At 50.4% G+C, this 10,485-nt stretch overlaps 2 protein-coding genes and 1 pseudogene across 2 annotated transcripts in view; 2 read left to right on the top strand and 1 right to left on the bottom strand.

The window, feature by feature from the left end:
* The window catches only part of S100P (S100 calcium binding protein P), a 2,928-nt gene extending 2,358 nt beyond the window's left edge, over positions 1-570 (top strand). The window contains exon 2 of the mRNA XM_032395525.1: positions 294-570. Within this exon, the coding sequence (XP_032251416.1) occupies positions 294-443 (150 nt within the window). The 3' untranslated portion in view covers positions 444-570. The remainder of the gene's footprint in view (positions 1-293) is intronic.
* A 6,266-nt stretch (positions 571-6,836) lies between these two features.
* On the bottom strand, positions 6,837-7,425 carry LOC116626334 (MORF4 family-associated protein 1-like). Its single transcript, XM_032395564.1, has one exon. It carries the CDS (start codon positions 7,229-7,231, stop codon positions 6,872-6,874), a length of 360 nt encoding a protein of 119 aa, XP_032251455.1. The 5' UTR covers positions 7,232-7,425; the 3' UTR covers positions 6,837-6,871.
* A 2,015-nt stretch (positions 7,426-9,440) lies between these two features.
* LOC116626338 lies at positions 9,441-10,485 on the top strand (annotated as a pseudogene).

Below are 10,485 nucleotides of genomic sequence, written 5' to 3'. Positions count from 1 at the left end.
TGGAAAGGGGTGTGCAGTGCATGGGCCAGATGCGATCTCCTGAGGGGACCCCGCCAAGCTGACAGCGAGTCCTGGGGGTGGTCCCCCTTCTAAAGCATCTTAAACAGTCCAAAGACACCCCTTTCCAAACTTGCTAGTGGGACACGCTGCCTCCTGAGCTGCACCACGCAATTCCGATTCGCCCTAAACCCAACTGTGGGTCCGGGGGCTCACAACTTCCTGGGGCCCAGTGACCTCCCCTGCCCCCCCCCCGCCCACCTGCAGCAGTGCTGACCCCGGGCCTCTGTCTCCAGACTAAAAGGGACAGGGACGCCGTGGACAAACTGCTGAAGGACCTGGACGCCAACGGCGACGCCGAGGTGGACTTCAACGAGTTCATCGTGTTTGTGGCCATGCTCACGGCCGCCTGCCACAAGTTCTTTGAGCAGGCGGGGCTCCCCTGACGCCCCGCAAACCCAGAGTGAAGGGGGGCGGGGGGGGGGGCAGCCCCTGGCTTCCAGAATCCTGTGCACCACCGCCTCCTGCCTGGCCTGTGGCCGCCCCTGTGATCAGTAAAATGCTTGTGAAATGCTCCCAGTCTGGCGGACATGGATTATTTCCTGACCCCTCAGCGCCCCCACCTCCAACACAATGAGTCCCCTGATTCCTCACTTCCTGCTCCTGCCCGGTGGGGAGCCGGAGAGGGAAAGGACACGGTGACAGTGGGTAGGACAGGCCAGCTGCTGACTGCCCCCCGTGCCCCGGGCCGGCGGAGGCCCGGTCCCAGCTTCTGGGGTGGCTCGGCCCCGAGGGAGCGCCACCCTGCCCTGGACCCACGGAGGCCCGCAGGCTGCGCGTCCCTCTGCCCAGCCGTCAGAGCTCTACGTCAGAGCTCTACTCTCACCTCTCGTCAGAGCTCTACTCTCACCTCTCACCGGGGAGTGTGCTTGTCCCTCTCTCTGCCCCTCCCCCACACTCGTGCTCACTCTTTTTTACAGACTTTATTTGTCAGAGAGAGAGCACAAGCAGGGGGAGCGGCAGGCAGAGGGAGAAGCAGGCTCCGCACTGAGCAAGGAGCCCGATGTGGGACCTGATCTCAGGACCCTGGGACCATGACCTGAGCTGAAAGGCAGACTTAACCTGACTGAGCCACCCAGGCGTCCCGACAAAATGAAATTTTCTTTTCGAAATGGTTCTCAGCAGGGCCCTGACACAGCCCAATCCACTGCTGTGAAGGACCAGGGCTGGCATGAAGCCACGAAGGGAGGCCAGTTAGGACAGCATTGCACTAGTGGGCTAGGGCGGTGGGAGGGGGTAGATGAATCCAAGGTACATTCTGGTCGTTCTACCTTCTGAAGCACAGTGACAGGAAGGAAGAAGGAAGGGGTTGCTGAGAAGGAGGGAGGAATCAAGAAGGCCATCAAAGTTTCTGGCTTAGAAACTTCAGTTTGAGTTGTCTGCACTGGTAAGCAGACACAATTAAATTTTTTTTAAGACTTAACTTATTTCTGAGAGAGAGGGAAAGGGAGAGACTCTCAAGCAGAGCCTGACACAGGGCTCAATCTCATGAGCCTGAGATCATGACCTGAGCTGAGACCAAGTGTCAGACGCTTAACCAACCAAGCCACCCAGGCGCCTCATAATCAAATTTAATTTACATACTGAATTGATACTAATTCATTCAATGAGTATTAAGCACCAACCATGTAGCAGCCAAGCATTCATCTTTGTGCTGGCAATTTAGCGGTAAACAAAATTCCTGCCCTCAAGGGGCTGACATTCCACGTGGAGAGGCCAGACGATACACAGATTAATAATCACATGTCAGGTAGTGCAAGAAAAATAAAAGGGCAGAGAGAGTCGCAGGGATGGCGGTGCTGTTTTAAAGAGAGAGCATAAGGCACCGTGGAAGCAGACCCTCAGAAAGTGGCCTAGTGAGCTCTGTGGACATCGGATACTCACCTGCTTTCAGAAGAAACAAAAGTATTGTTTTGTATTGTATTGCAACAAAACAGGAGTGAAGACTCAGGCCTCACAAGCCAGCTGACCCAAGTGGCCACTGAAGAATTTCCCAAGCCTTCCGGAAGAGACCACAGAATTTCAGACTTCACAGCAAGGGCAGTTTGGGCACCACGGGCTCATCCATGAAAAATGATTTCAGAGCTGCTGACAGAAGGCAATTCAAATTTTCTAGCTGACTTGGAAGTTGGTTCAATTCCACGGATACATAATCCAAGTAGGAGAAAAATTTATGAGTTAAAATAGGAAATCCACACAAAGCCCCGCATGCCTCTCCATTACACTGCATCACAAGCATGAGTGAAGACCATCCCCTTGTCACCACAGTGCTCTGCATTAGAACCGAGGGTCCAAAACGAGTCAGAAGACTTGAAGGCTCTGACCGTGCAGGGGGCTCAGCATCAAGCCCTGGGGTGATGAAGAGATGAGATTCTCCCTAATGCAGGAATACAATCCATGGTCAGCTAATCAAGGGGAAAACCTGTGCATACACTGTGGATATCTGCACGCACACGCACACACACACACACACACACACACACACACACACACACAGGTATGGCAAGTTTCTCACTCCCAGCCAATCTGTTTTTATTTTTTTTTTTATTTTTATTTTTTTTTAAAGATTTTATTTATTTATTTGAGAGAGAGAGAGAGAGAGAGCACATGAGAGGGGGAAGGGTCAGAGGGAGAAGCAGACTCCCCGCTGAGCAGGGAGCCCGATGCGGGACTCGATCCCGGGACTCCAGGATCATGACCTGAGCCGAAGGCAGTCGCTTAACCAACTGAGCCACCCAGGCACCCGCCAATCTGTTTTTAAATCAGTGAAGCAACTTATAACTAAGTTTCCTGAATCAAGGTCCATAATATCTCAAAGAGGGGGTGCTCCTTCAGCCAGCTGCTCCAATTAAGAGAACATGGAGTAACTAACCTGCAATGTACATCAACAGGAATGAGAAACCTTGTGGGCTGTAAGCCACAAAGACTTTGGGTGAACTGTTAGCACAGTTTAACTTAGTTGGGTTGACTGACACAGAGAGAAACCTAGTCTTGACACTAGGAAAGCCTAGTGGGTCCCCCTACCCCCCCGCTCGAGGTCAGGCCCTCAAGTCCCATCTGCACCGGCCCCATATTCTTGCCTTCACCCAAGCTCCCACCGATGCACAGACCGTAAGCGGTGTAAGCCTCCCACGCTACAGATGTGAGCACGGACGCTCCCCTGCTCCTGGGTCTCAAGGGCTCCCAGCACTACTTCTGTTCCTACTAAGACCTCAGAAGGGCAGGAGCATGGACAAGGATTCCACAGACAGGAACAGCCTCTGTAAAGGACTTTCTTTGTGCCCAGGTACTTTATGATAAAAGTACACATTCATCCAAGACGTGTATCTCGGCTTGTCATCATGAACGTGTTTGCTCTGATCAGATCACATTTAGCGACTCTGGAGACTGCACCCTGCCTGTCCTATGGCTTTGAGCATCCATTACATAGGCTGATGCAGATGCATTAACTCCCTGATGAAGCCTCTCTCCTCTGCTTGCCCCTCTCACCTGGCTCCCACAGTGCCCCCCATAGTATCCCCAGGGCTGCAGCTCACTTGGTTCCCTGAGCTTCTGGTGCTCCCCTGGTTTCTACTCTCAGAGGTTGTACTCCATATTCAAGGGCAAGTCATTTGCTCTGAAGAGCTTCCCAGTCCCCTCCATGAGTGCTGAGTCTCAAGCACACTGCAGTGCGATTACTGGTCCCAGCTCTTCCCAACCCAGGCCTCTCCTTCACATTCCTCGGATGGGACAGAAAGCATGTTATGCTCCCACCAGTTGAGAGACTAAACAACTTTTCAGCATGCCGATGGCCTGAAGTTCATCTCTGTTAAGAGCTGAGTGTTCTGTCATCCTATCCCCACAGCACCTGACATAAGCAATTCTGCTCCCATTCTAGGCTCACAGAGAACCCCAAACTTCAAGCAGCTCAGTCCCGCTTGCTGATGGCAGTGCTGAAAGAAGAGTGTCCATTTCAAAAGAAATTTATTAACACACACAGGGACGGGGCGCCTGGGTGGTTCAGTTGTTAAGCCTTCAGCTCAGGTCATGATCCCAGGGTCCTGGGATCGAGCCCCACATCAGGCTCCCTGCTCGGCAGGAAGCCTGCTTCTCCCTCTCCCACTCCCCCTGCTTGTGTTCCCCCTCTCGCTGTGTCTCTCTCTCTCAAATAAATAAAATCTTAAACACACACACACACACACACACACACACACACACACATAGGGGCTTTGGTCATCTGAACAACATCTTTATTTGAAAAAAGGTTTTCTATAGATCTTTGTTTTTCAAGGTAAATGAACACTTATTCATCACATGTCTGACTTTGACCTCAAATCCCAGTCAGGTCTACCCTGATAGACTAGAAAGGACTTTATGGGCCCTGATGATGCCTTTTCCTTTCTCCAGCGTCCCCAGGCTCCTTGTAGATTGTCTCTTTGATGCGATCCTTTGAAACCCCTGTAATGTGTGAGGGCATTCCGACAGCAAAGCATACTCCATCATTCCCTATCCAAACTTCTTTGTCATTTGGGGCCAGCAAGGTTGTCTCGATAAACTCACTGGACAGGTGACACCACATACACCAGACACTATGCCACAAGACACAGGTCTCCTCCTGCGTCTCACAGGAATCAAAGTTCCAGAATATACACCTAACCATCTTCCATCTCCAAGTGCCTTCTAGTTCTTCCCAGTGCCCCTAAAGCAGTCTCACCCCTACACCAGTCACCAGCTTCACCCAAGCAGTGCCTTCCATGCATCTCCACAGACAGAAGATTCTGGCCCCAAGTCTACACACGTTCTGAAAGTCCGGAGAACAATCAGGTCACACAGGTAACAGCAAAACACAAGGCCACACGCCAACATTCCAAACATAGCAAAGTAACAACAATAAACGTGAGCGCTGAAACAACTCTTCATTAAGCCCCATTTCCCTTATGAGAGTATTTCTTATACAATAGTTATTTCTCAGGAACCAAATACACTGGACAATCTAAACCCATATCAAGGTCACCAGCTGAAGCCAGTACCCATCTTGTTAATTCAGATGAAAGGACAAACACTAGAGGTCTTATCATCCCCAGGCACAGCTGGACTGGCCAGGAAACACGCAGACCCAGACCCAAGAGCCGGGAATGCTTTTGGATCATTCAAAGGAACATGAAGGATGCAATCCCACTCGTTTACGCACAGAGAAGTAGCTCCTTTAGGCACGTACAAGCAGCTGATCGACACTATCCTAACCACAGGATCACTAGATGTACCTCATGAAATCTCCAACATAAGAAATAAAGACATTTTGGGGACGCCCGGGTGGCTCAGTCGGTTAAGCATCTGCCTTCGGCTCAGGTCATGATCCCAGGGTCCTGGGATCGAGCCCCGCATCAGCCCCACATCAGCCCCACATCAGGCTCCTTGTACAGCGGGGAGCCTGCTTCTCCCTCTGCCTGCGGGTCCCCCTGCTTGTGTTTGTGTGCTCTCGTGCCTACGCGCGCTCTCTCTCTCTCTCTGACAAATAAATAAATAAAATCTTAAAAAAAAAAAAAAAAGACATTTTTCAGATTCCAAATCTCTTAAGTTCGAAAAGACAGACCTCCATGGGACCAGAATAACTAAGTAACATCTATGAACACAACTCCAGCTCCATCAAGGGCGTCCAGCTTCTGAGGAGACCCCCGCCCCAAATTTTGCCCTTAAAAACTCTCACCTGAAAGCCATTGGGCAGTTTGGGACTTGGAGCATTAGCTCCCCATTCTCCTGAGTGCTGCCACACCAAGAACTGCCTACCTTTCTTCACTGCAAAACCTCCACGTCAGTCTTACTGGCTTGCTGTGGTGTGCATCCGAGGGACGAATTCTCGTTTGGCTCGTTTATACAACCACTGACCCTAAGGGAGGCTGTTACATGCGGATAAAAAACATACAAAAACAGAATAAACAACAAGCTATTTCAGCTTTCTCGAGGTGTCAGCCCAGGTGACCAGAGTCCATCAGCTGTGAACCTAAGGCACAACTGGAAGAAATTTACCATCAAGACACTGAGTCTCGGATTTCTGCATCCTGGTATTTAAAAAAAAAAAAAAAAAAAGGATTAACCATCCACAAGAATGCCACTTCTTGGGGTACCTGGGTGGCTCAGTCTTTAAGCCTCTGCCTTCCGCTCATGATCCCAGGGTCCTGGGATGGAGCCCCGCATCGAGCTCCCTGCTCCGCGGGAAGCCTGCTTCTCCCTCTCCCACTCCCCCTGCTTGTGTTCCTGCTCTCGCTGTCTCTCTCTGTCAAATAAATAAATAAAAATCTTTTTTAAAAAATAAATTAATTTAAAAAAAAAAATGCCACTTTTTCAGACAGAGTCCTCTGACACATCTGCCTTCTAGAAGAACCTGGATATTTCTACTCAACGCCTACAGCTTCACACTTCTCTGTTTCTTTCCCTGTGTTCTCACCCTCCCCTGTTTTGCTCTATGGCTAAGTTTCCTTTGGTCCCCCCGCCACCACCCTCCTTAGTGCCTCGGCCGCTCTACCTCCAACAACTGTCCCTTCGGAGGTGAATTATCAGTTTCACAAAGACAAACCCGAGTTATTCTAATTTTTCTCTAATTACCAGCGGGGGCGGGAGGAACCACAAAAATCAGTATCTACTACCACCCAGCCAAGCTAGCACGCACTCACTTTCCTCTCAACCTCAGCTTTGCTCCCACTGCCCCATTTCTGACGCAGTGAGACCGAGGCTTCACCTTCACTCCTACAACAGGACGACCACCCAGGAAGCTACTGAAATCGGCGATGGCCACCACCCGGCCCCGCCGGCCCCCCGCCTCACCGCCCGCGCTCCTTCAGGACGACTCGCTTCTCTCTATCCGCCGCACCAGCTCCACCAACATCTCTGCCATCTTCGCGATCTCCTTGGCCTTCTCCTCGGCCTTCTCGCACCTCTTGGCCGCTCTGCCCTCCACGCCATCGCCGGGGTTCTGCAGGTGGTTCAGGGCGCTCTCCTCCGAGGCCTCCACCTGCGTCTTGATTTGGATGAGCATATTGTCCATCTCCCAGAGCTTGCTCCTGTTCCGCATGTAGGCCCTGCCGTGCTCCCGGGTGAGCGCCGCGATGTCCTCCCGCATCTCGTTGATGACTGGAAGCAGGAACTGCTCGAAATCCTCCCCGGGCTCCGCCAGCTCCACGATGTCCCAGGGCTGCATCTGTCCTGCCCCTCCTTCATGCTCGCCCCCCTGGGGACGGCTACACCGTTACTGCGGGCGTCCGCGCATCAGCGGTGCTCCCGAATTATCCCTCAATGTTCCTCCTTTTACGCCGTCCGCTTCAGAACCGCTACGGAAAGCAACGCCTTGAACCCACACCGCGGCCGGGCCAACAAGAGATGCTCGCAGCCGTCACCAGCGGTGGGCTTGTTTGCGGCACTTTCACGACGTGGCCCGGCCCCCTTACGGCCATGCCTGGGACCGGCCTGGTGGCGGGTGCGCGCACGCAGACGGGACTCTGTCCCGGGCGCGCGCGCGCCCCCCACCGCCTGCTTCCCGCACCCTGCCCCGCCCCCTTCTCTAATCAGCCTTTGGGAGCGCTTTGGGAGCACCTTGCTTACCTCCTCCGCGAGGGCATCCCCGGCTTTTACTTTTACTTTTTCTTTATTTTTTTTAAGTGAAAGCAATTTTCCCTCCCCAGTGTTTGAATAAGACAGGATGATGTTTACAGCACTTCCTATCCAGGCACGCACTGCTCTAAGTGCTTAGATTAATTCATTTAACCTCAGAGCAAACCTGTTAGATGAAAAATTGGCTAAAAACCGTACTTATGGTCAGAATTTGAACCTGAGCCATTTGGGTCTGCAGTCGCTGCTCTTAACTAGGGCACATGCTCCCTCTTCTGGGACAGGGCCCTTAAGTCAAAAACCCGGGATCCTAACTGGCCTTTTCTCTGTACTCCCCACCCCTTGCTCCCAGATTTTTGTCCTGGGGGTATTTTTCTCCCGCTGCCGGACTGTTCTGGTCAGTAGGTTTTTGGTCTCTCTTCGAGGTGGGGGAGCTGAAGGTACTCCATTTTAGAAAGGCCCTGTCTCTCTTGTTTCTCTACTAGACCACACTTACTCATGTTCTATATTTTGCATCTGAATAAACCAAAGAAGCTATGTTCCCACTTCAAAGGGAAACAAGAAAGTTAGTCACTCTGAATTTTTGTCCTAGGCCCCCAAACACCTGATAACATCTAAAAAGAGCCGGATCCCAAACGTGTTTCCAGGACGTTAGCTTTGAACAAACTTAAGCTGACGCTGGCATCAGTAACCCCTACCTTCAATGATTTATAGAATCACACCTATTATTCACCTGCCACTCACCTTTGAGCGGACCCTACTCTGGATTCCTGAAGGAACACATACCCTACATCCCTTTCCAATATAAACCGCTAGCCCCAAGCAAGGAAGAGACTCATTCTCCTTTCCTTTCTGAGTCTCCCAGACACACAGTCTGCTAAACTCTGTCACTCACACTACTCAATAAACTCTTTTTACTTTCTCTGGCTCGCGTTTGATTTCTGTTCTGTGCAGAGTTGGTCCTACAGGGCCCCCCTCAGGGTCCTCAGACCCAACCTGCCTGCATCATCTTCACCAGACTATAAGCAACCCAAGATAAAGGGCCACTTCTGATTTGGCTCTGTCCTTAGCCTTTCCTGGCAACCTGGACACAAGTAGGGCCTTAGGAAATGTTTTAGAGAGAAGGCCTCCTTTCCTAAAATATAAGTGCTTCTGCCTACTAGAGGCTCCCTGAGGACGGGTTCTGGTCTCGGTCCTTAGCACCTACAGGACCTGCAAAACAGCAGGGGCCCAGTAAAATGCTGCTTTAATATTCATTTAACAAAAAATGTTTGAACACTGGGTGGATGGAGTCTCTCCAGTCTTGTTCAGCCAGTGTCCCACTAGCCGTACTTTGGAGCGATACTGCTTGCAACAGTGCCATAGATTAGAGCTCTAGTATTCCAGTCTCGTAAGTAAAAACCAGTGATCCCAGGCTGAATATCCGTCAATGGGACAATGCATAAGTGAGATGATGTGCAGGAAAGTGTTTTGCAAATACCAAAGCACCAGCAGATATAAGTGGTGATAGTGTTATTATTATTATGACAGTGAACAGAGGTTATTTGATGTCAAAGCTTTTAGAGTCAGAAACATCCTGCATTGGGTCCTCCTAGTCCCTCCAATTTCTTGCTCTGTGACCTTGGATAAGTTGGTTAACCTGAACACATATCTCTGAATGTCAATTTCCACCTGTTGCTCTAGGCTGGGCATTGGACATATGATCCCTAATGATCATCTCATGATCTTTATAGTCCATAATAATTATATGATATGGTTTGCCCAAGATTTTATATCTTGCTCTTTTCATGCCTAGCGCAGCCATGGCTCGTGGGCCCAAGAGCATCTGAAGCATGTCGTATTGGATGCTGGATAAACTTACTGGTGTGTTTGCTCCTCACCCATCTACTGGTCCCCATAAGCTGAGAGAATGTCTGCCTCTCAATCATTTTCCTAAGGAACAGACTTAAGTATGTCCTAACAGGAGATGAAGTAAATAAGATCTGTATGCAGCATTTTATTAAGATTGATGGTAAGAGGGGAGCCTGGGTGGCTCAGTCGTTAAGCGTCTGCCTTTGGCTCAGGTCATGATCCCAGGGTCCTGGGATCGAGCCGTGCATCAGGCTCCCTGCTCCGCGGGAAGCCTGCTTCTCCCTCTCCCACTCCCCCTACTTGTGTTCCCTCTCTCTCTGTCTCTCTCTGTGTCAAATAAAGAAAGAAAGAAAATCTTAAAAAAAAAAAAAGACTGGTGGCAAGGTCCAAACTAATATAACCTACCCTGCTGGTTTTATGGATGTCATCACCATTGACAAGACTGAGGAGAATTTCTGTCTGATCTATGACACCAAGGGTCGCTTTGCTGTTCATTGGATTACACCTGAGAAGGCCAAGTATAAGTTGTGCAAAGTGAGAAAGATCTTTGTGGGGACAAAAGGAATCCCCCATCTGGTGACTCAAGATGCTTGCACCATCTGCTATCCTGATCCCCTCATTAAGGTGAATAACACCATTCAGATTGATTTGGAGACTGGAGAGATCACTGATTTCATCAAGTTTGACACTGGCAATCTGTGTATGGTGACCAGAGGTGCTAACCTGGGAAGAATTGGTGTGATCACCAACAGAGAGAGAGACACCCTGGTTCTTTTGATGCCGTTCACGTGAAAGATGCCAATGGCAACAGCTTTGCCACCCAACTCTCCAACATTTTTGTTACTGGCAAAGGCAACAAACCATGGATTTCTCCTCCCCGTGGAAAGGGTATCCACCTCACCATTGCTGAAGAGAGGGACAAGAGACTGGCGGCCAAACAGAGCAGTGGGTAAAATGGTCCCTAGGTGACGTGATTTAAAGTCTTTATAGTTAATT

The sequence above is a fragment of the Phoca vitulina genome, unplaced genomic scaffold (assembly GCF_004348235.1).
Source record: "Phoca vitulina isolate PV1807 unplaced genomic scaffold, GSC_HSeal_1.0 scaffold85, whole genome shotgun sequence".
Lineage (NCBI taxonomy): Eukaryota > Metazoa > Chordata > Mammalia > Carnivora > Phocidae > Phoca > Phoca vitulina.
The sequence above is the reverse complement of the archived record's forward strand: the minus strand, read 5'-3'. Positions and strand labels throughout refer to the sequence as shown.

Bases quoted from the DNA above. Each gene is read 5' to 3' on its own strand.
- LOC116626334 (XM_032395564.1), bottom strand. From the start codon at position 7,231: ATGCAGCCCTGGGACATCGTGGAGCTGGCGGAGCCCGGGGAGGATTTC.